Source organism: Enoplosus armatus, chromosome 11, assembly GCF_043641665.1.
Source record: "Enoplosus armatus isolate fEnoArm2 chromosome 11, fEnoArm2.hap1, whole genome shotgun sequence".
NCBI classification, from domain to species: domain Eukaryota; kingdom Metazoa; phylum Chordata; class Actinopteri; order Centrarchiformes; family Enoplosidae; genus Enoplosus; species Enoplosus armatus.
In genome coordinates, this window is record NC_092190.1 from 7,034,642 (window position 1) to 7,060,191 (window position 25,550).

The 25,550-nt window shown below is 42.0% G+C and overlaps 1 protein-coding gene across 1 annotated transcript; it reads right to left on the reverse strand.

The window, feature by feature from the left end:
• Positions 1–1,307: 1,307 nt before the first annotated feature.
• itprid2 (ITPR interacting domain containing 2) lies at positions 1,308–20,307 on the reverse strand. The gene is made up of 17 exons (XM_070914141.1): positions 20,252–20,307; positions 17,762–17,821; positions 17,509–17,656; positions 17,066–17,126; positions 11,174–11,281; positions 10,476–10,842; positions 9,999–10,209; positions 9,145–9,196; positions 8,351–8,433; positions 6,833–7,168; positions 5,327–6,766; positions 3,946–4,005; positions 3,355–3,479; positions 3,069–3,183; positions 2,563–2,628; positions 2,159–2,470; positions 1,308–1,593 (listed from the first exon to the last, which is right to left on the reverse strand). The coding sequence occupies exons 1-17, from the start codon at positions 20,290–20,292 to the stop codon at positions 1,486–1,488; spliced, it is 3,693 nt and encodes a 1,230-aa protein (XP_070770242.1). The 5' UTR covers positions 20,293–20,307; the 3' UTR covers positions 1,308–1,485.
• Positions 20,308–25,550: the final 5,243 nt, after the last annotated feature.

The window sequence follows — 25,550 nt, forward strand, 5'->3', positions numbered from 1 at the left end:
GTAGGGGGAAACTACTAGCCTAACTCAATCAAAACAGAAAACAATCCACCTCATAACAACTCCAAAGCGCTCTGATTTCCGTGTTGTATCTTGTTTATTGAGCAGGTGTAGAAATGTAAATGTAAAAAGAGGACATTTTGGTTTTAGCAGTGTTGGAGTTATTTGTTGACCAACGACTGCTGGTGGCAGTGACCCGTCCTACAGGCCTGCTTACAGTACAGTTCACCCAGGGTTTCTGATATGATATATTTGCTGCAGCTGTTACAGCTCTGATTCTTTGAGTAATAACTTGACTTCCACCTCTATTCATCAGCTTAAATAACTGATAACACCTGCGTGACTGAACCTCTGGTGGACCAGGCCATTTAGCTTTAAAACATAATATAACCTCACTTTAAAATATTGAAAAAGTTAATTGCGACTTAAATATGTTCGCATTGAGTCATGACTTTCATCCATGATGCAGTTGTCTGGAGGACTGACCAGCAGGGGGCAACGTCACATCAGAAAAAACACAGAAATTGACAGACTCAACTGTGAGGGAGGTGAGAGGAACAGAAGCATGATGACAATGATGACGATGATGATGATGATGATGATGATGATAATTAAGGAATATTGACAGCTATAGGATCATAATCCCTTAATTGTGTACCTTAATGCCCTCTTTGAGCCTTTAACATTAAGTTGAAATGTGCATGGAATGAGTAAATGACAAACTTTAAGGGGTAAAAGCTCAGTTTGACCCTCAGTAAATTCAACTCTTATTGGAGATTAAGGAATGTAACCCTTTGATAAAAGGCACGAGAGCTTAGATGAAGACATTGTTAAGGTATTTACAGTACTTTTAAAGGAAGTTGGTCCCTTGTGATAACATGTTAAAGGCTCAAGTCAGCCAAATTACAACAAAAAAAAGTTGTGATCTGATCTCACAGACTGGGATTGGGGGCTAAATAACTTGATGGGGACATCCACAGGACTGGGTCTAGTATTGGTGGTACTTGTAAAGTACTGTTAGCAGTACTAGATGTAGCACTAGTAGTATTAGTGGCAATGGTAGTAGTTTTAGGCCTAGTTTGATCATAACAGTTTAGAAAAAGGAAACAGGACATGATGAAAAGACAACATATCATTGCTGATGGTTCACAGAGTCGAGCTGGTCCAGACTTCCCAGCATGCATCACACCAGCACACTGGATCCAACCAGACACGTAAACGTCTTTGTCCTGTCTGAGGCCCAGCCCTCCACCCCCCACTAACGAGCATACTCGTTAACAGCGGGGCAGTCCACAGGTGGGCGGGGCTTATCACATGTAGGTGATGTGTTCATTTCATCATCAGTGTTGCAGACGTACAGTGTTACAGACACATAGTGTTCCACACAGACAGTGTTACTATACAGTGTTGCAGACAGACAGTGTTGCTGCTCAGGCTGTGGTTACTAAGGCTGAAGGTGAAAGGGGCCGTGTTCTGCTGTTGCCATGACTACAGGGGGTGTTGCCTGGTGGGCAGGGGCGATTGCTGTGGTGACACGGTAGCCAGCAGCTCACTGTAGATCTCCCGTCGGACCTCCTGCGCCACGCTCTCTCGAATCTTGAAAACAACAGACATGAGAGTGGCATCAACCTTCTCATCTAGCTCCCAGCAACAAGTATTTCTCCAAATGTCAAATTATTCCTTCAAAACAGCTGCATTGTGCAAAATGCTCCTGCAGTTTGTCTTTTAGATGAAGCGACATGTTGTCACTTTTTTCTGGTCTGCAGTCATCTGACGGCAGAAAACGAGTGCCCATTTTAAACAGCTGTGTGACAACGTGGGGCTTGAAAAGTTATTTAAAGATAAACAAAAGGAAACAACCAATACCAACAATAATAAGAAAGCATTCTGCTGCTTCATCCTAATACTGTGCTTGTTTATGACCATCAGTGTAAAATGGAGTGTTAGTTTTCTCTGTTGTTTCACAACAAAAAAGACTAAAACTAAACAAAAAAACCTTTAAAAACAAAAACTATGACAAAATGTTTTTTTCAATGTGAAATAAGGTTTTCTCATCGGCTGTATTTGGAAATGTTTCTCCTCTATAAAACATCACGACAGTAACAAACATAAGAGTTGACTCTTTAAACTAGTAAAAGTCAAAGTGCTGACAGACTGTTACCTCTCTGATGAGCTGCTGTAGGTTCTCCACTCTGAGTCCTCCTGCTGCTCCCTCCTCCTCTGGTACTTCTCCTCCTCCTCCCCCTCCATCCCTCTCTCCCTCCTCCTCCACCTCTTCCTCTGTGTGTATGTTCGGTCGAGCAGGGAGAGCAGGTGTTATGTTTATAGATGCCCGGTACACGCCTCGTCTCTGCTCGCGATCTCCTCCTCGGACAGGACTGGAGGATCGGGAGGAGGGGTCGGTAGAGGGGGTGAGGCCGTCGTAGCTGAGCTCTGATTGGAGGAAGAGCTGCTCTCTGAGGAGGTCTGATACCTGGAGGATAGACAGAAAAACATTGTACATTAAACATTATTAACACTATTAGCTTTATATGACAATGTGTGTGTGTGTGTGTGTTTGCTGACCGGCTCCATGGCTCTCAGTGCAGAGGCGGTTGACAGACTGTCAACACTGCCGTCTCTATGGAGACCCTGAGGATTAGAGCAGGAGTGACAGCATTACTACACAGTCAAATCACGTCAAGTTTATCTGTTTAGTCTGAAATCACAGAAGTTGTCTCAAAGAAAACTGTTCATTTTCACATCCTGAGTTGTGCGTATATACCCCATGGTGTGTATGTGCGTGTTGTGAATATACCCTTGATGTGTGTGCATACCCTGCATTGTGTGTATATACTCTGGGGTGTGTGCTGTGTGTATATAGCCTGTGGCCTGTGTGTATACCCTGTGTTGTGTGCGTATAGCTTGTGGCGTATGAGCTTGTGTCTGTGTGTATTGTGTGTATATGCCCTGCGGAGTGTATTGTGTGTGTATATCCTGTGTTTTGTGCATATAATCTGTAGTGTGGGTGGTGTGTATATACTGTACCCTCTGTCTGGTGTGTATATACTTTGTGGTGTGCGTGTATATACCCTGTGTTGAGTGTGTTCTGTCAGCTCCATCAGTCTGTCTTCCAGCTGTTGTTCCAGCTCCTGCAGTTCCTCTCTAACCGCTGACCTCAGAGACTGAAGCTGCTCCACCTCCAGCCTGCACACACAGACACAAACACACACACACACACACACACACACACACACACACACACACACACACACACACACACACACACACACAGTTGGTTTTGTATCATAGTTTCACATATCAGTCCAGATATTATTGCGAAACATTTATCTGTTTATGTTATTTGTTAAGAATCACCTGTCGGTAGGGCTCAGGTGTTTGTAGACCAGAGTCTGCTGTTGGATGATTGACAGCTCCAGGTCTATCATCTGATTACGGAACAAGTTCAAACTTCGCCTCTTTTGCTGAAACTCTGCCAAAGACTGAAAATAGAGAGAGAGAGAGACAAAGTGAGACACACTTTATTGATAACGACAACAACAACAGTCCTCTCTGTTGCTTCCAGGTAAGAAACAGTCTAAATACATCACACTGCAAACTAACGTTATGTCATTTTTAGGTTATGCAAAGATAGTATGTCAATTTATCATAACACTGAATACACAATAGTGGGAAATGTAATGTAATTATGGAGCACATATTATCTCCTTTATAACAACCCAGTCAGAGAACATATCTGCCTTCAAAAGGGAACTTTATTATGCGTTTGTGTCATTGATGTCCAGTAAAAGCTATATGGTGAGATGTAAATAGGCTTAAAGTCCAGGAAGTACTGCTACTTGATTTAACCCACAAACTTCAATTACCATGCAAGAAAAACACAGAGTCCTGCGCAAAAATAAGACAGGCATCAGATGGAAATTGCAGGAGTGGTGAGGATGACAGTACCTGGTGGCTGGGCAGAGACGCTCTGTGCTCACTGAATGTGTCCGGAGTGTCGGCTCGGCTCTAGATGGAGAGGACAGTGATGTCAGGACAGGAACTGTGTCTGGGCCCCTGTTCCCAGGCTTCAGATAGTATTGTGGATTGTACCAGTATTTTAACTGTTTTGTGAATAAACTGAAACCGAAATGAACTTGAACAAGCTGACAAAAGGATAAGTTAAAGCTAACCTAGTCAAAGCCATTCACTAAACTACAGGAAGTGATGTCATTACCCCTAGTGTTAGAGAGGGGTTTCAGCAGGAACAGCTGATCAATCAGACAATTTTCCGCCCGCAGCGTTACCAACCATTACTGCCAGTTGAGCACCATGAAACTAGAGGCCTATGTCTAAAACACAAGAACTAAAGTACAGCTTAAGAATATATGCACATTTGACTAAAGATCTCAAGAGAATGCGATAAAGCGCAACACATACAGAGAGTTTGTGGGGGTTTTGATCCACGTAATATGCCTCTGGTGTGTGTTGCCCTTCAAGAAAAACGTGGTTATTATTTTTGTACCACCGACAATCAGTTCAATCAGTTTTGATGACTTTGTACCAACCAAGTTAATTGCTGAGCTCTCGTAATGCATAGACAACATAAAATAGTTGGTCAAAAATAGGTCTAATGGGGCAACAAGTTCGAGCAGGCAGGCGACCATATAGATTTTAAACAGACCCCATGTTAGTCAAATTTATTTGGGAGAGAAAACAAAGGCGAACGGTAAAATTACTGTCTGTTGTAAACGTCCACCTTTACCTTAATGGAAAATACATTTAAGGAAATGAGTGTATTCGCTTTCTTGCCCGAGAGTTAGATGAGAAGATTCATACCCCTCTCATGTTGGTACAAATATGACGCTACTGCCTGAAACCAGCTAACTTAGCTTAGCATAAAGACAGAAAACAGGTGAAACAGCTAGCCTGGCTTTGTCCAAATACAATAAAATCCAACTTCCAGCACCACTAAAGCTCACAAATTTACATTTACAAAACCCAGTGTAAAAAAGCAAATTGTTGTTTTACAGGTGACATGTACCAAACTAATTTTTGTTGACAGCAACAAGTGGAGACAGAAAGTTACTGGTGAGACCCAATGAGAGATTATTAACAACATTATGAATATGCTCACTTTCAATTTTACCTCCAAATACAGTGGTAGCTAATCATGTCTGATGGTCTAACTACTCGTGTTTATTGTCTCACAGGACCTATTTTTATGGTAAGATGACAAGAGCTTAGTTTTCATTTAAAGAGAGTAAGATTACAACCACAACAGACTACAGCTAAAATGACTAGAGCTTAAGTAACAAGAGGTTAAGAGACTGGGACTGAAGAGACTCACCTGGCTCAGACTCTGAACCGTTCCCCTGATGTCATGCAGAACTCTCCTCAGCTGCATCTCAGTGCTGGACGGAGGAGGAGGAGCGAGCCCCGGGTGGAGGCTGTGACCCGGGCCGTGGATTGAGGCCAAGCCTGGGAAGAAGCCTGAAGCAGGAGGAGCGAGCCCTGGGTGGAGGCTGTGTTCTGGGGCCAATGGCGGACACTGGGTGATGGGGTGGGGGTAAGCCAGGTGTGGGTTCATGTTGTACCCATGATAGCCGAGGTAGGGTGAGGCAAACTGCGAGCCGTGAGGAGTGGCATGGTAAGGAGACGGATGACTGTATAGATGATTGTAGGCCTGGTGGTGCATTACTGGAGTTCCTGGGTGCAGGTTGCCCGGACTGACGTGGTGAGGAGCCGTGGAAGTTGAGGGCTGATGCAAGTTGGAGAGGCTGCCGTGCTGGGGGATTGTGGGAGTTGTAGGTTGGTGAAGACTGGTTAGACTAGAGTGGTGGGGATAGGAGGGCTTGTGGTGGTGAAGGAGGTTAGGAAGACTGGTGTATGAAGGGAGAGGGGAGGGGTACTGCGGAGGAGGGTTCAAGTTAAAGGGGTATGGGCTGGGGTTAAGGCTGGGACTAGGATTGGGGTTTGGGTTTAAGTACTGAGCTGTGGGGTTAGGACTAGAGTTAGGATAGGGGAACATCGTCTGCCCTGGATTCCAACTTTGCTGGTTTTGGTTGGCATTCATGTTCTGTTGGAACTGGCCTGGCTGCTGCTGATTGGAGGAGAGATCAGGAACGCTCTGGGTGCTCCAGGATTGGGCACGGCCTCCTGGTGACCAATCAGGAGGAGGGCTAGGGCTCTGCAGGGAATAAGATGACCGCATAAGGTAGCGTGGGATGGGTTTGGGTGGGATTGGAGCTTCTGTGGGAAGCCTTGGTGGTTGGTTGTTAGAGTCAGACGAGGAGGCAGGGTTTATGATCAGAGTAGACAGACAGTTGGTTTTTCCTTCCTTCTCCTCCTCCTCTTCCTTGTCCCCTCCAGCCTCCTGGGTGTATTTGAAGGAGTACCTGGGCTGGGTGCAGGATGCCTGTCCTCGCCCAAACTGGATCCTGACAGAGGACACGACCCTGGAGGGCGAGAGGAGCGAGGAGGGCAAGGAGGAGGACCTCTGCAGAGGCACATGGCCTCTTCCTCGTCCACTCCCTGGGATTTGGGGTGTATCGCCAGACTGGAGGTCGACCCGCTGCCCTGCCCGGCTCAGCTGGTTCTGTTTGGCCCGGTGCAAGGCTCTGAGAACTGGAGAGGATGGAGGTGGAGGACAAAGTGAATCAGAATCATTCAAGAATGTATGCTCTTCTTGGGCCTCGTCCTCAGCACCCACTCCCTCTATTGGTGGTTCTGTGTCAGTGGCGGTTTCGGTCTGGTTCTGAGCATTTTGTGGTTCTTGTTCTGAAGCAGACTTATTCTGTATATGTTCTAACTCCGGTTGTTGTTTTTGTTCTGCAGCAGATATACTCTGGGTAACTTTCGGTTCTGGTTCTAGTTCAGGATCAGTCTGGTGCCCACTCTCAACTCGCTCCTCATCCCGGGTCTCATCCTGCTGCGTTCCCATTGGTCTGTTCCTGGGGAGTTGGTGGGCTGTGTACTGTGGAACCTGTTCTGAACACCCATCATGCTTGTCTCCTCCCCTGGAACTACTCCTCCCATGAGCCTCAGCAACACCACCAGGCCCCGCCTCTTCCTCTCTGCCATCTGGCAGTTCAAATGCTGGTTGGTCCAGGGCGAGGGGCGTGACTACATCTAGTGAAGGGTGTGATGTCACAGTGGTCTCGCTGTCACAGCTGTCACTGCTCTCCTGCACCTAATAACAATGAATTAACAATTAATTACCAGTGGTGGAAGAAATACTCAGATCCTTATATTAAGTAAAAGCACCAATACAACAATTTAAAAAATACTCCATTACAAGTGAAAGGCCTGCATTCAAACTCCGACTTGAGTCAAAGCACAGAAGTATTACATGCAAAATGTATTTAAAGTATCAAAGGTAAAAGTATTCATTTTGTAGAAAAATACTGACTGTAGAGCTGATATAAATATACTGACTGATATATTATGATATTATTAGGTTGTTGCATCAATGTCTAAGCAGTATTTTACTGTTGTAGCTGGTCGACGTGGAGCTAGTTTGAGCTACTTTATATACAAGTAGTTTAGTGCAGCGGTTCCCAACCTAAGGGTCCCAAGCTGAATCTGAGGGGTCATGAGATGATTTATGAGGTAGAAAAGAAGTAGAAAACGAATTTCTGCTACACAAATTTAATTTTTTGGGACTTTTCTCTAATTTTACCTCTTTGTATGTACCCTAACTACACACTGCTTTTTTGTTAGGAGTCACAAGCCAAAAAGGTTGGGAACCACTTTATCTTCAACAATGCATTGTATTTAATAAGCTTATCACATTTTTATTTATGTTCCTCTAATTAAATGTAGTGGAGTAAAAAGTACAACATTTCCCTCTGAAATGTAGTGCAGAAGAATTTAAATAACGTACAAGTAGCTCAAAACTGTACTCAAGTACAGTACTTGAGTGAATGTACTTAGTTACTTTCCACCACTGTGAATTGGTGATTTTTTAGCTAAATAAGATTAACTTTTGCAGAGAAAGTAAGAAGAAGAAACTGAGCTGTAGCAGCAGCATTGAAGTCACCATGAGATTCATTTTGTTGAGTAATTTTCTCTGTTGTTCTCCTTGTTGTGTATTATTACTTACATCACTGTGTGTGCTTCATTCCTAATTGCTAAATCTGATGTGTATCTGCAAGATTTTATTAGCTGAACCCTTCTTTGCCTTATAAGGTTTCATGATACACCATGAAATCATTTTCTTCCAGTGCACATGTGATTAATCTGCAGGGATGTTTCCCCTCCTGGTGAGATAAGGCTCTAACTGGAATTATATGACTCAGTTCAAATAACTTAAAGGTCAAAGTTGGCGACCTATACTGAGATACAGGCGGCAAAGACTTTGAACAAAACAGACCTTAAGGTAGCTGTTGGAGTCGGCGGAGGGCTCCTCAGCAAAACCACTGCTGTCTGACTGCTGGCTGACTGTCCTCAGCAGGTCTGAGAGAGAGAGACACAGACAGTGACACAATATGATTATTCCTGCAGGACCCCGTGTGTCCAGCTGGTGGCACAGTAGAATCACATACTGAGCATAACATATTAACATAAAGAGACAGGACAGTCTGTCCTCACTGAGATCTGAGTAAACTGAGACACAGGAAACATGTTTACTACATACAGAAACAGGCTGCATATATAAACTCTCATTATACACAGGTCTATTCAGGTCAGAATAGATTTATACTCTCAAATCCTACAGAAACATACTCAATAGATACTCAATAGAGATTCTACTTTTAGGATAGAAAGACAGAACCTGCAGTCAATGTTTGGCTGTCAAGTCTGGTTCAACAGATTAAGACACAGGATACAGATCTGAGAGATTTCAGACTCATTTTAAGAGTCACGAAATCATAATCTTTTCATCTTCGACAAACTTCTACGATATTCAAGGGAGAAAGAAGACTAGCAACTTAACATGGAAGTAAACAATGCAGGTTTCAAAATGTTCAAAATCAGTTTCACAAAGGTTTTATGAGGAAGGAAATGCATTGAAGGCATTAATTAGACCTCAAAGACACACACAATGCATGTAGGGGAGTAACATTGAATGTAAAACATAACTTTTCTTTGTTTAAAAGAAAACTCCTTGAAGTTAAGTCAGACATTAAGGTCAGAGGATGAAATCAGAGGTTAAGGAGAACTCACCGGTGGCTCTGGAAGTTCTGTGTGGCAGAGCTTCATCTTCGTTACTCTGAATCTGAGGAACAAACAACATACTGAACTTTAAAAGAAAGAAACAAAGAGTTGCTGAGGATCAATACCTTCACTCAGCAGGTCAGTCTATAGTAATGTTGTGAATTTATCAATAAATCATTCATAAATTAGATTGTGTTTTGTGTGTGTAAATAAATTGTCTATGTGTACTTCTGTCTGCAGACTTGCTTGCTTTGAATTCCCCCTGGAGGGATGAATTAAGTATTTTGAATTGAATTAAAAAAAACAAAACTGCTGATTTCCTTCCTGTATACTCCACATGGAGTTTACTGTAAAACTATTTCTGTTAAGTAAATATTTGCTGTCAGCCTGGTGAGGACAGTTAGTACACCTGCTGTTGTCTCAGCTCCTCAGGAGCAGCGCTGCTGACAGACCAGCTGGTTTCGAGGACAGAGACACCATAAGTGAATCGGTGTGGACTGAATGGACAATCTTACGTGTCACTTCTGGTGTGAATTCCTAGTCAAAGTACTTTGCACTGAGAGTTTTTTTTTGTCTTTTTGTCTTCTTTGCATGAATTGACTGCTAGAGTTCCTTTGCAGGCCATGTTTACAGGCTACAGGGGGCGCAGATGTACATGAACAACACACATGAGGATAATGTTGGTAATGCGAGGTGGTGAGATGGTTTGATCAACCCAGGAGACATCAGTGACCATGTTGTGACCCAGGAGAACATTACACCTCCTCTGTGTAGGAAGTTGGAGAACCCTGTGTTGGAAGAGTCCTGACATTACCAAATACAAAAGTATGAAGAACCCAAGAGAACCCAAGAGAACACCATACCTCCTCCATGTCGAAAGAGTCTGTGTTTTCCGAGCGAAGCTGGGCCAGCTGGGGCGGGGCCAGCGTGGGAGGACCTTTCTCTGGGGTGGAGGTCAGGTTCTTCTCCTTCTCCTCTTTGATCACCCGGGTTCCCTCCTCTGTTCTCTGATTGGTTGACTGAAGGTCAGCTGACTCTGGTTGATTCTCTCCATTGTCTGCGGGGCCGGTGCCGCTCTGTTCACGACTGATGCGAGGTGAGATGTCAGTCACAGGGGCATGTTTTCTGCAGAACGAGTACTTTCACTTTGGTACTTTCAGTACATTTTGTTGATATTACTTCTGTACTTAAGTAGGATTTTGAATTATGCTTTTTACTTGTATTTTTACCCTGTTGTACTGGTGCTCTTACTTAAGTAAAGGATAAGAGTACTTCTTGCAAACTGATTTAAATATTAGCTAGCTAACATTAGCTACCGTTATCCGTCTGCATAGCAGTACCTGTCGTCTGTCTCTCCATCTCCGTTGGTTTCCTCGGTAACTGTTGCCAAGGAACAGCTGTCTTTCTTGCGGTTGTGTTTCTGGTTGACTGTCTCCGCCGCCTGGTGGTCGGGGTCAGTACTGCAGCCGTCCTGTTCTGGACCAGTGTGTGAATGACCGTTGGTGTGTGCGTGATCATAGGGGGCGTGTCCGTTCAGCTGTGCTTGTTGTTTAGGTGCTTGTGCTTCAGGTGACTCGGGGGCGGCCGCATGCAGGTTGTGTCTGCTGATGGTTTTCTTGAGGAGTTTGGCGACGTTCCGAGCCGAGCTGCTCCTCTTCAGAGTAGGAGTCGGCTCATCTCCCTCTGCTTCTCCTCCTCCTTCTCCCCCTGAAAGAGATACGAGACCAACAGATCAGAGTAAAAAGCACCATCATTTAAATGCATTTCATTTTGTAACACAAACTGTGACAAAATATATTCATCAACTAACTTTTTATCTAGCAAAGTCCTGATTTCTGTCTGTTGTTCTTGTTTTTTTCTAGTTTGATTATTTATTTTGTTAATTATCTTATATTTATCAAATATCCTTTAATGGTTTATTTTGCTATATAACAGTCAAAAAATCAGTGTAAGACTGCCTGTGGTTCTCTGCCCCACTTAAAATTGAGACTATGGAAAGACTGTCCTTCAGTGGACTTGGTGAGGTTGCCATGGATACCTTGGTCCCTGGAGCTGATGCGTTGGACAGGCTGACCAGAAACGTGACTGTAGAGCTGGAAGAACTCGTTTGCTACTGTAGTTAAGACCTCAATCTGACGGAAACGACCTGAGAGAGACAAAACAACAGTTACAAAGTGCTTTGCAGGGCAAATCTCTAAGATTTTAAAAGAGGCTTTCTCAACCTGCAATAACTGAGTTTTTTGGGCCACTTGGGTGTTAGGTGCTGAGCAGGTAGTGTACAGTGTGTTTTTAGAGCCTTTTTGTGCTGACAGCTGTCTGCTGTTGCCAAAAACTTCATTATGAGAGCAGTGAGATTGAACCAAAACAGTAAAGTTGCGGCCAGACAGGTAAACAATGAGCTGAAACTCACTATAAATCTCTGTAAAGGAGAAGCTGCGGTGGGTTCATCACTACGAGCAACCCCTTTCACATTGTCATATTGTTTTAACATTGTCACACTGTTATTGTAAAAATATACATTATAGCTACTTTAAGTCAAGAAACCATGACAGCAAATGCACTGGAGCTGTGACACTTATTTTGTTTTGTTTTGCTTCATCCAGTAGCTGTGATAGTGGTTTGTAGGAGCTGCTAGCGAAAAAGGAAACAACGACAACCTTGTCAATCTCATCCATACTTGTCGCAATATTTCTGGCTATTCTTCATGGATGTTGGCATGACTGAATTACCAACTTTGAAAAACAGGCAACTTCCACGGGGTCCCCATCACAGAGGGGCCCTGAAAGCCCAACGTGCTTATCAGTTGGTTTTTGTAACACGATTCATTTGCAAATTTGTCAGGGAATTCCCTTTTGAGTGTTCATCATATAGGCAGCAGTGAATGAGTGAACAAGGGAAACAGATGAAATATAATCTTAAAACACTTGGGATTCAATAACTATCTGCAGTAAAAGACTGATGAGCAAAAAGCTTCATGTTGGGACTGGACACAGACGTTAGAGCCACTCCTCCCTCCTTCCTTCTTCTTCTTCTTCTTTTGTGGTTGTGCAAGTCAGGGCTGTCAGTCCTGTCTGTAACAGGATGATGAGTTGCATACATTCCTTCCTTCCTCACTCGTCCCTCCACCCCTCCACCCCTCCATCCCTCTATCCCTCCATCCCTCCATCCCTCACTGTCTAAATACTTGTCAGTCTGTTATAAAATGCAGACTTCTGTCTTTCGTCCGTCGCTCTGTAAACGCTTGATAGCTCGCTCTGATGTCACCACCTAAATTTCAGCACAGGCCTGCTCTCTCTTATCCCTACCCCATTCTGACCTCAAACGCCTTAAAAAAAAACAAGATTTCATTGGTGGCATTCAGTTGCATCACTGTTGTAACGTAAAAATCTCCCACCTTCAGTTTTGGTGATTTTAATTTTTATTTGATCTTAGGTGAAGGACTGAAATATCTTCTGGATGGAAGAAAACTACGGGAATTACTGTTGGAGTGAGTTGAATGAATGAAATGAAAAGTCCAATGTGAACTAAAAGCGCCACATTTTTAAAAGGTAATTGTTTTGGTATTTAAGACAGACTGACAGGCAACATGGGGAAAGAGGGAGAATCACACGCAACAAGGTTAACCCTGGGCCGCAAGTAAACCACGGATGTTGCAATTATACAGTATGCATTTTAACCAATAGGCTACCAGGTTGGTCAAAATCAGCACATCTTCACAGTAAAGTACACTTGTATTGAAAACTGATCTGAAAACAAGCTCACTGGAAATAAACTAGCTAATGAGCAAAAACTAATATAGACGGGAGGTTTTCAAACTATCAGGGGAGAAAGGTGGAATGATGGTGTTGTTGTAGTTTGGCCTGCAGTCAGCAGCTAGAGCAGCTGCAGTGGCAGTAGCACACAGCTCAGGGCTATTAAGGTACTTTAAAACCTTTAAAACTGCCAAAATTTGCATCAAAATCGCACTGCTTCTCAGAGTCATAACTCTCACATAAGAACACAGACATGATGCACAGATTTTCAGACTCATTGTGATTTACACTTTGACATATCATTATCTCTGGTTTCTTTGGTGAATACATGTCCAGAAATACGCTTTCAGAAAAGTTTTCTTCAGTATGAAAAGAATCCAGTAATGGTTGTTTGTATATCCATGGGTACATTGCAAACAAAAACTGCTAATATCTTATTTGGCATACTTTTAATGGTTCCAATTTGCCAAAATGTAAACAAATATAGACTAAAAACAAGCTCAAGCCCACATCATAACCCACTAAATCCATGGCAACTCCACAACTCTATGGAGCTTTTAAGCCTCTTTTAGCTCCTAGTTTAGGTTTTACTGCACATTCACTATATGGTTCAGTCTCAGCAGCTGGCAGCTGTTTTCAGATCATAATATATATGATAAATCAAACAGAAGACAGACAAAGTTAGCAACTAGCTGGTGAAGAAGGTGGAGCATCTAGTAGCTAAGGAGATATTTTTCTCAGGAGTTGGTGGAGACCAAACCAGAGCTAAAAGGAGAGTGAAGATTCTCCAGGTGGACATTAACAACTCCAATTGGATGATTTTGATTACCTGTGTCTGCTGGATGAGGAAGTAGGCAGCTGTTTGCTAAAATGTTAGCCAGAACAACTACATAAATCCATAATATGCTATTGTGAAGTTTTCAATGTGTTCTGCTGCCCCAAAGTTGCCAGAAAAATAAATGAATGCCCCTTTAAAACAAGCTGCAAATATTCTGAAAGATAAATAAGAAATAAGAAAACCTCCACTTTAAAACTCATAGTAGACAAATGATTCTGTCCAAGCTGCAAACCAGTCAGTCATAAAGTTATTTCAGTCACATCTGGACACGACTGCAGAACATGAACCTCTTATTACAGCAGCCGTGTGTGATGATAGTAATACTGCGTGAGTCTGTTTCCTGCTGACTGCTGACTCTGCACTAATGCCCATTCTGAGGATCCTAAAACAGGAAGTGAGGAATAAGCGAAAACGACACGTACTCCCTCTTTTTTCTCCCTTCATCCCAAGAGATTCTTTCTGATGGTGAGAACAGAGCTTACATAACAAACAACAACACACACACACGCACACACGTCTGGGATCCAGGGAACCGATGGAACAGTATGAGAATGTTCTGGAAAAGAAAAAAAGCTTCCAGGAACCACAGACACACCAGAGACTGTTAAAGGAGCAGTTCGCTTAAAAAACCAGATCCAGCTGAGTTACTGCAGCTTTTTGTAAAGTTAGTTAGCAGTTAGCTATAAACCAAACGTCAGGCTCCACTAATCAAGTGTGAAGTCTTAGACTGTATATTGCTGCAGTACACTTCAAATAAAGTGCTGTCGGTTTGTCAAACAGCGTCTCAATCCCCCTCCCGGGATACCTTTTCAGAGTCGGAAATGAGGGGGGGCTGTATCCAATAATGAAGTTTCCGAATCCAACATTCACACCCACTCAATGCAGCGATTGCCAGGTGTGCGGAGGTGAGAATGTTTTCAACTTCTCTCTCAAGCTCTCTTTTTTCATTCCTCAAACAACTTCATCCCTCTTCATGTGTACAGACGAATGCAACGATGCCCTCGAAAAAACTGCTATAAACACTTCTGCCCTCAGGTGTGGTCGGATGCCATGCCGTACGAACTTAATTCGTTTTTGAGCATATTGACACCTTTAGCAATATATATACATACAAACAATCCCCGATGTCTTAAGCTGACCTGACACTGAAATCATTCAAATAATTATTTTGGGAGAAGCTTTAATTGGTACAAAAATGAAACAATCCAGGTGAAAACTGCTCTGTGTACTGACAGTTCATTAAGTCCATTAAAAAGCGATCCCACAGTAATCCCCCTCTGTAATATTGCTGTACAAGATGTCTCTTCTTCTTGTATCTAACTCTTTGTATTCACAAAACTGTGGAAACTGTGCCTCCTTAGCTAATATGCTAACAGCAGACTATGTTTCAGAGACTCAAACAGTGGTTTTGTAACAAACCTGGTAGCTTCACCTGCATGCTGGTATTTCGCCAAGTGAATATCTTTCTTTGTCTGGGTTGATATGAGGCCAGTTTGTTATTTTACAGTTGTGAAACTCTAAAAACACAAGTAATTTTTTCGTCCATCTTTCAGTTAAAGCAGTGGTCAACAGTCGATTGATTCATCAGTATCCCTGAATAGGATCCTACACTGCTGTCTGCCATTGTCTTTTTTGATAGCACAACTGAGGGACGCCAAAGTTGGACATTTTTTCACATAGTGTGTTTAAGTGATGGACGTGAGCGAGTCAGTGAAACAGTGAAGAGCGATCTGACAGTGAACAAGCAACTCTTTATCTCTTCCACTTTCTCTCAGCGGGCTTTTTAATGTGCACTGTGTTGGCCCTTTTCTCTCCTGCTGACTCAGCTCATTGAGCTTCAGTGTGCGTGCCACCAAACAGCTCGTGACTGTTTCATTCATTATCTGCAGATAACAAGAAAATTAGGCCGTGATCCTGAGATAAGCAGATGGAAACAATATGTATGTATGAGCAGCCACTCCGCACTCAGTGTCCATGATGCACTGTGTCAGGTTGTTTTAGAAATCCAACATCCAGGTTAACAGACTGGAAAGAAATCTCAATCCAGAACAAATGGAAAGACATAAATTAGAAATTTTGGTTTGTTTACAAGTGTCAGTCACTAAGTCATTAATTAGACTTTTGTGTGGCTGTTCAAGTATTCAGACAAAACAATCAAAGAACCAGGGCGCCCCGGTAGCTCACCTTGTGGAGCGCATACTTTTACTAAGGTGCAGCGGCCCTTTGCTGCATGACATCCCGTCTCTCTTCAGCTGTCACTATCTAATAAAGGCAGAAATGCCCGAAAAACAAGTATTTAAAAAAATAATAATAATCAAAGAGCCAATATGCACCCAGGGTATTTACCTTATGCATTTCAGCAACAAGAAAGTGCTCCAGGACTGCAACTTTCTACTTGTACTTACTATAGCCAGCAATAGCAACCAGAAGTTAAGAGACAAAACCAGAAATGGAACAAACTGATAAACACGCGGCCTACATAAAGTCAGTAAGACTTGGAAAACTGGAGCATAGTGGCAAAAATATAAATCTGCTGCACACAACATAAAAAACCCACAGACCAAAAAAAGCAGAGATACAAATTCAAGTCCATGTTGACGTGCAAATGTTTAACTGTCTCCTTTTCAAACTGGTCAAACAGCCATTAAAATGTACATTCAAACTTTTGCAGACCTGAAGTACTTCCAGCTATGGAGTGACTCATCTTCTCACACACACAGAGGATCTTTGGTTATGCCTTTTTTACAGCAACAAGACAGTTAAACTGTCAAGAAGAAGAGAATCAGTCGTGCGTGTGTGTGTGTTTAATTAGGGAGCCAGTACCTTCATGCAAACACGAGTTGGAAAACAAAAAGAGGCCAGGATGTTAGCGGAGCAGGTCTCTGTGTGTGTGTGATTGGTGTGTGGAGTGTGTGTGTGTGTGTGTGTGTGTGTGTGTGTGTGTGTGTGTGTGTGTGTGTATCTGGGACAAACAGTTCTTTGTCCTTGCTGGCAGTGTTGTCCAGGCAGTTGGCAGAACAGCTAAAAGAGCTGAAGGACCCCATAAAACACCATAATAATACTGGGAACAGGACACACACACACACACACACACACACACACACACACACACACACAGAGTCTTTGAGCTTCACTTCCTCTGTCTACAGTTTCTGGACGTGAACCTCTGGGCTTCTCATCACTAACATGGTTAACCCTCCATCTACAGTACTGAGGTGTTCAGGTGTTGTTGCCCTTCTCAGACTGACTACAGTAAAACACACAGGATGTAGAGAGTGGAGTACAGGCATGAACACTAGAACAGATGCAGGACTACTGTAGACAGTATGTAGGTACGTACTAGTCAGAGCAAAGTTGGGGTTCTCCAGTTCCATGCGCTGCAGCTGAGCTCCCAGGTAGACCTGAAGGTGGACCACAGGAAGTGATGTCATTATAAAACAGTATCAGTAATTAATGGTACAAGGTAGTTAGCAGACTCCAAAAAAAGTTAAACTGGTGTGTCCTCATAGGTAAAAGTACATGTTTATGACAAAAAATGAAGTGTGGAAAAACTGACAGATTTGTGAAGGGAGTTTGGTGTTTTTAGCCATTCTAGCAGTGTGTTTAGTGCAAATTAGCAAATGTTAGCATGCTAAACTACGACAGTGACACCTTGCATGGCTCTAGATTCAATTTGGCATGGTATTTGTGCTGCTGTCACCTATAGTTCAATCGGCTTTAAAAGCTTGCCACATTTTCATTTAGAGTTTGTTTCTAGTTTTATCACATTGCTGTCATCAGTACCTTGATGTCAATGCCTCGCGCTACAGAGGAGTTGTTGAAGAACCTGGAGGGAACCTTCGAGGCTAGATCGGGTTCTTCTCGACCAAAACCAAGATTTAAGAGGATTTCCTCAGGGTCCTCCTCGTACAGGTCCAGCAGCTCTGACACACTGTGAACACAGACACAGGCAGTCAGTCACTCAGTCACTCAGTCAGTGAGCCGGTCAGTCAGTTAGCTGCTGAGTTAGTCTGCTGGTTAGTTTAGTCAGTCTAACCGCAGGGTTAGGAGGATCTCCTCTGGGCGCTCCTCTGACTGCTCCGACATCTCTGAAACACTACGAAAACACAGACAGCCAGTTAGTACTTCTCACACACAGCTTGCTTTTAGTGGGTTAGTCTGTTAGTGAGGTAGATGGTTAATTTTGTTAGTGTGGTAGTTAGTAAGTGTGATGGCTCAGCCGCTCTGAAGATTGCAACAATGCTCTGCCCCTCCCCAGCTCCTCAACAGCCCCCTCCAGAGGAGGTAGAGACCAGAAGAAACCTGACCAGCAGCAGAGGATCAGCCCCTCCAGGAAGTTGTTTTGGGATTATTTTGGCCCAAAATTACCCAATTGGGGGCTCATTTTGCAGCAGCATTTAAAAAAGCCGATAGCCTGCAGTTAGCTAGCTAGGTAAGGACACTGAAACTTGGTTTTCTCCTAAATTGAGTCTATCAGGTAACCTTAGTGCTTCCTGCCATGTAATGTACTGCTGCCAAAGGACTCATGTCAAGCATTTGATGGTCAATTGGAGAAACGTTGCCATAAAGAGACACAGCCTGGGTGTAAAGTGGTGCCTGAGAAGTTCCAGAAAAACAAAGTCCTCCCCACCATAGTTACAATAACAATAATAATAATAATAATAATAATTTGCGGATGTAAAACAAGGCATTAGTTGAATCTGTGTTAATTCGTCACAGGATCAGATTCCTGGAGGGACTGTAAAATGTAGTAAACCTGGGTTTGCAATCAGCCCTGCCAAAATAACAGAATTTTTTTTATCACAAAATTGCTATGAGTTACTACTGCAGCAGTGAATAAACTCAGCTGTTTGTCCTCTTCCACTGACAGTGAAGGTTCAAATATATTTGAACATTGAAACAGGTTTTTCTTGCTCCGATTATTCCTCTTGTTCATACTGACCATTAAAAGATTCCTTACTAATGTGATGGGGGGCAAAATGCACAGTCCTCCTTTTCACCATAAATTGATTGGTTTTCTTCCTGACACACCAAGAAACCTGAAAAATCCTTCAATCTGCTACAAAACTTTGTCACACCGAACACAGCCAAGCAGAGGATGGATTACCCATGATGCACCACCCATAGCCCATTATGAACCATAACACACAATACACCATTCACCTCCAACTGCTGGAGCACTGCCCAATCCCTGGCACCCTCTGCTCTGACCTCATCACCTTGCCCCGCCCACCCACCGCCAATAAATCAGCCTTCCAAAAGACTAATATCCACCACAGACAGTTAGTTCAACAGTAAATCATCAAAACACACCTCAGACATTAAGATACTGATTTAATTAATTCATTGACCACACCTGCTTCAATGATAGAGATCTGGAAAAGTTTCAACCCAAAGTGTCTGACAGAGGAGTGACACTGTGAGCTGTTATTATCATTCAAACCTTATTCAAATGTTTACTACAACAACAACATATTGACACATGTCATTTCTTCAAAAATGCATAACATAAACAAATATTTTCGTTTCCCTTTAGTAAGTTTGTGTTTAATATTTTAAGAGAATTATGACAAAGATAGATGCAGTCTGTCACCTGCAGCTCTTCACCTGCTCCTTCCTTCCTCCATTACTCTCTGTAATATTTAAAACGAATCCGCTGACGAAAAATGACAAAAATGATCATCGTTTTGTTCAGTAGACACCTTTTTGATGAGCGATCCCTATCAATGCTAACCTTGGTGACAAATACATTGCGTTTCCTGTGACTTATTCACAATAAAAGCCTCCCTGTGTTTTGCCAGTTGAATGCTTTTGGTGTGACGCAGCAGCAGTAGGAAATGTTGGGTTAGCATAAGCAATAACTTAATCCAGCTCTGATACGGCTGTAGGAGACTTAACAGTAGAAAGAGAGGCTGATGTTAATGAGGTAAAATTACAGTTACAGTACCAGTAACGCTGGATTACATGCTGTATTGTTTCCTGAGTCCCTCGTGCGTATGAAGGAAATTTAAAACCAGTGTAGGAATGCTGGACTCCGCCACGAACAATAAAAACTACTATAAACAGAGGGAATTTACAGAATGTAAATACACTGAGTGGCTATTGCTGAAAAAAGCCAACCAAAAATAATATTAAAAACGGGGTTCGATTTCATGAAAATTATAACGTTATATTATAACGAATGTGTTTTCCTGTTCAGATTATTTCATTTGAAGGATTTTTAGGGATCTGAAAAGAAGAAGTAAAGTATCCGGTATATTAGGCGAAGAACATCAGAAAATATAAATGGAATTTTGTGTAACTGAATTAATATTAATATTAATATAATCATGTTGCGCCCCATCAGATTTCCTCTTGTTTAGGAACCACTCTACATACAGAACAACACAAACAAGCTCTCTGTAGTGTCATTTAATTGGTTTGAAGTTTAATAACAGCCCTCTGTGTCTCTGCCCCTCTCTACCTGAGATCACTGCGTTACTTCCTGCAGAAACCTCCATGAGTCTGACTGACGAGGGGAACTGACCTGGACACAGTGCTGCTTTTCCCTGATCCTGTGGAGTTCATACTTCTTGCTCTCTCTTTATACTGACTCCTCTTCTGATCCGCCGCAAGACCAAAACTACACACACACACATACATTAACACATACACACAGAAGCATCAACACACATACACGGGGTAGAAAGAGGAGAAACTAAGTTATCGACCAGCTGGAAATGTATTCACTGAATGCAGAGAATAAAATAAAAGTGAACTCACCAGGATTCAGTTTTATTGTTACTGGACTGAAGATGGTTGGCTGCAGAGAAAAACAAAACAATGAAGATTACTCTGTTGATCAGACTGAAGGAAGGCAGCATATTAGCCTGCGAATAATGATTATTTTTCATCAAAAGTTTAACAGTCTGATCTTATATTTTTCTTCATCATACTTATAATACTAGGACTAATTAGCTCTACTCTGCAAGACAAAAACATTGCTCTTTATGTATTTCCATGTCTTCTACAAATATCATCAACTGGTGAGGATGATGGCTCATGAGACAAGTCTTTTAGCACAATATCATGAATGTAGCCATTAAGTGCATATTTACACTTTTAAAACCAGTCAACCAAAGGCAGCCAACTCACGGTGGCTAACATCCATTAGCTAACTAGCTTTAGCATATAAAAACTGCCAGCAACAGTTGTCATGTCAGTGAGCATAATCAATAGTCATCAATTAAAAAATGACTAGCTGCTTTTGTCCATCTCTGTCTGAAATCAAGGACTGATTGTTTAATAAATAATACTTTTGAGGGTTAAATCTGCTGCTGGTGTGACTTCATAAACAACAGTGAAGCAGGTTAACGTCATTCTGTCAGGGAACTGAAAGTCATCACCAGCTGGGGGTGTGACTGTTTTCTTTGTCAGTTTAAAATAACTTGTTGGGACATGTCGCACCCCGCCACTGTCTGTCTGAGCGTCTCTCTCCCTTTTCCACTTATTTTCAGCTGAACTCCTTCTTCTGTCTTTGAATCTTTTCTGATGAAAAACTGGATTGACGTAACAACAACTCGCCTCCTTACACTAATTCACCAGCTCACTTCCACCCTATTCACCCTGAAACCTTTCATTAACTAATTCACTTCCATCCTTTTCACACTGAAACACTTTAATCCTCTCCAATCCTGTCCTGATAACATTTCACGTCATTACAGCCCATTAGGATCTGTTCATACATGACATGTCTTCTGCATCATTAAGGGCATAAGCTCCTTCTGACAAATGTCAACATGACAACAGAACTTACTGTCAAGACATGACAACATGAGGTGAGATTTAGGCTGAGGAAGTAGACAGAGCCACTCAACTAAAGAGGCTCTTCAACAAATTAAAACAGAGAAAGGTTGCTAGTGTTCACAGGTTGTGGTGCGTGAAAATAAAACATGAGAAAACATTTAGAGGCAGCAGGAATGTATAGAAAGTCATACACAGTTAATCAGATTCAGGTTCCGTCCTGGTGGCACTAAGGGGAGAAGTTGCAATTGAGAATAAATCATGACTTCATGCTTACTTTGAATTTTCCTGTTTATTTTATTTTATTTTTATTGTGTTTCTCTAGCTGGTTTTTAGACTGTTGACATGATGATGCTGGAGGCCTTTCCTAGCTATGAATGACCTCTCTAGGGATGGGTTAGTTTCCATTTGGGATCCAGTTATACAATACTCGGATACGTTAAACTCATATCTCACTCTTTTTATCAGCAAAGAGCAATGGAGAACAGGTAGCCACTTCTGATTTTTGCAGCTTATTAACATTAATTCATCAACGGCTCAAATGAAAAGTTTGTCTGTACTCTGGTTGATGTGCTCTCTACAGCTGATGTCTGTATTCAGCCACATCGCTCTGTAGATTCAACTGATCATCTCATGCCAATTTAAGAAACTTAGATATATCATATCAATATTTTAATCTGTAATTCATAGTTGTACAACAGGACCTTCAGTATTTGGAGTAAGCAGCTGGTGAAGTACAGAAGGCTACAGCTGCCAACTGAATGTGTCATACATTTAATAAACATTTCATATATTATGCTGCTCATCTCAGTTTAAGGTTATGAACATTAATTAGGCTGCCACTAAAAACTATAGTGTCTTCTAAGCCAAGGAAGGTGATTAAAAAGTTGCAGTTATTTTAGCCTTTAGTTAATCACAAAAAAAGTAAACAGATTCAACAAGCCTTGACGAACAGATTTGAATTTGATACTGGATCATGTGTAGGTGTGTGTTAATCCTTCAGTTTTATAGTTACAGATTTGTTCCCCCCCCCAGGTTTGCTAACTAATGTCTAAATGAAGAACAAATTCTAAAGATTTGGTGTGCAGCACGAAAAAGCTTTGTAACAGTGATTGCACTTTGCAAGCACATGACACAAAAATGTTGTTGTGCAGGACTAAACATACTTTTCAAGAGAAGAACTTGGGCGAGGTGTTTCAATGCTAAAAGATTCAACAAGATATCAAGCCGGAGGACCACATGTAGGACACATTATTACTGAAAGTTAAAATGTTAGTGATTGTTAGCGATGAAATTATCCTTAATTAATAATTTCAGCACTAGATTTGAGGGGCGGTTGGTCTTTTTTTTTTACTGTGTATTACATAACCAAATAAATATAGTTAAATAATAGTAATTAAAATTAAATAACTGTGTTAACTGTAACTATATTGTGACTGAACTGAATAAGAGGTCCTGAACAAAATGTCTCTGATCAAATCTACACAACCTGTGACCTCGCAGCATCATCTCATTAGCATCTATTCAGTCCCAGATTCCACCAGCAGACACACACACACACACACACACACACACACACACACACACACACACACACACGTCAGTGTTCAGTGCTTCAACATAAAGTCATTACAGTCTATTGTTCGCTCAATAACACCTTCACCCTCTTGCTATCTGAGCCATTACTGATGTATTCACCGCAGATCAGTGGAATGATGAAAGCACACACACTCGGAGGACGGTCAGTCATGCATGCAGTGTGTCTCCACACCTCTATGACTGTTGACTTTTCCCTTGTGAAGAAACAGGACTGAGGAATGAAGATGGAGCGCTGTTGATTCTACAGGCATTGTTGTGTTTGTCAGACATCTGTACTTCGTTATCACACGTGATCAAGCTGCACTCATAATATTAAATTTGTACAACACAAATACGGGCGAAACAATTAATCGTTTTTTTTTCCTGATTTGCAGTCTACTAACACTAATGATGCTTATAATCAGTTATTTCTTCGTGAAGTTCTTTAACATGAACATACACATAAGAAGCATTAAAGTGCTGCACGACTTTCTGTCAGTCACCAGGTTTGATTTCCTCCCGTGGGTCCTGATGATGCAGGATGACAGTTGCCCAAACCGTCCAATCAATGAGCTACCTCTCAGTTTGTATGACTTCATGTTTACAGCTCTTGGTTTGTTTGTGAAGCAAGTGTGATCACAAACCCAACCAGAACTAAACGGCAACAATGGATCATTTTTTGGTCTAGGAACGTTTTTTTATGGCTTTTATGGCTGACTGAAGTGTTGTTATCGGTATGTGGTTCCTACTTGTCGTTATCTACAAATTTTTTGTTTTTAAAATTATTCAACATCATTACTGATTCTTATGCATCAATACACCTTACGTGAGAAACATGAGAAATACTACACTATCCATGGCCTCTGCCCAGTCTCATGTTTTACCTGTAAGACACATGTTTTTGTGTCTTTTATGATAATCTGTGCAAGGAAATAAATGAACGCAAGGAATGATAAATGAAATGAACAGGACGCACTCATCATAGTTCAGTGATAAAATCCCAACCGGAGAGGTCGTGAGGACGTTGTCTTATTATATTATTTATTTATGGAGATATAAGGGTCGTTGGGGTAGTAATACGTAATAAAATCCTAACACACTGCAGAGCTCCCCTCCTCATTGACTGCTGACAGCGCAAGCAAACAGTAGAAGACGACCTCACTAGCATTCAGTAGTGGAGCTAGGTAAGGTTCGAATCAGGGGTCTCTTGATTAATTATTCGAATCATCGACGTTTGTTCGTCATTTGACTCTGGGTAAGATGGAGAACAAAAATATTTACCAAAATGTCAAGTTGGCGGCACCAGTTAAAATACAGAATTAGTAGAACATGGGGGGGAAACTGTTAACAATGAGCAGAGATCTGTAATCTTGTTTGTATTGTGGGTTTTTATGTGTACTGACCTTCAGCTCCCAGTGAAAGGTCATCTTCAAAACTGCACCCGTTCCTCTGCACTCCTGTTCTCACACACACACACACACACACACACACACACACAAAGGAGTAAAGTTGTGAAATCTCTCTCTCTCTACCAATTCTGACTCATAACTGCTAACAACCAAAACCAAAGACTCAATTTAAAAACAAGTTGTGATGACTGGTTGCAAGCATTTAGTCATAAACCAAAGTACCCAGAATGAAGGTGAAGTCAGTGTCCTTACAAACTGGGGTCCTCACAATGTAATTTATAAACAACACACACAGAAAATATGGATTACCTCTGCTGGGAGAAGCACTCTGATCATCCAGAGAGGCTCCAAGGGGAGTCCTGGACAAGAGACATAGAGAGAGAGTTAAATATCAACCCAAACCATAAACTCACCATTAAAAACATAAAAATCCAACATCTCTATCAGTGAGGTCAGGTCAGCTCCTATTAGCACACAGTATACAGGGCACACCAGCTGCATCACATCATGTGAGACCCATAGCACACACCAGACATGCCACACACAAGTCAAGAGTACACAGAAGCCAGGATGCGTTAAACCACAATGATGTCTTCTGGTAGCCAGTATGTGGGTTTACAAAGAAAATATTTGATGCCGGTGTGTTTCGCCCTTAATGCTCATCCACTGTTATCTTACTGCTACATCAGGCTAGGTTAAAAAAGCTTTAGCTTTAGCTTCAGGCTAGGCTTGCTAACAACAAACTAGGCTACACTACCTAACCCAGGCTAATTCCTGCTCAAACTGAGGGTAATAATCCCATGCGAACCCCTGGTTGTATATGTAAACTAACCATCCAAAGCCAAATCCAGCACCACACTAAGTACTGACCAGGCTACACTAACCATCACAACCTGTCAGACTAAGGCAAAGTATCTCAGGTTATCTACTGAACAGGATATGGCTAAGTATACCAGGATACCTCCTGGTCTGTCTTAAGCTATCTAACCCAGGCTGATTGCCTGTCAGACTTACGATAACAGTCCCGGCTGACTTTCTGAGGTTAACTATCCCAAC

Excerpts from the sequence above, each read along its gene's own strand:
- itprid2 (XM_070914141.1), bottom strand. The coding sequence starts at position 20,292 with ATGAACTCCACAGGATCAGGGAAAAGCAGCACTGTGTCCAG. Across the intron at positions 17,127-17,508 it reads CGCGAGGCATTGACATCAAG|GTCTACCTGGGAGCTCAGCT; the intron begins GTACTGATGACA and ends GTCCACCTTCAG. Across the intron at positions 3,184-3,354 it reads CACCTGAGCCCTACCGACAG|GCTGGAGGTGGAGCAGCTTC; the intron begins GTGATTCTTAAC and ends CTGTGTGTGCAG.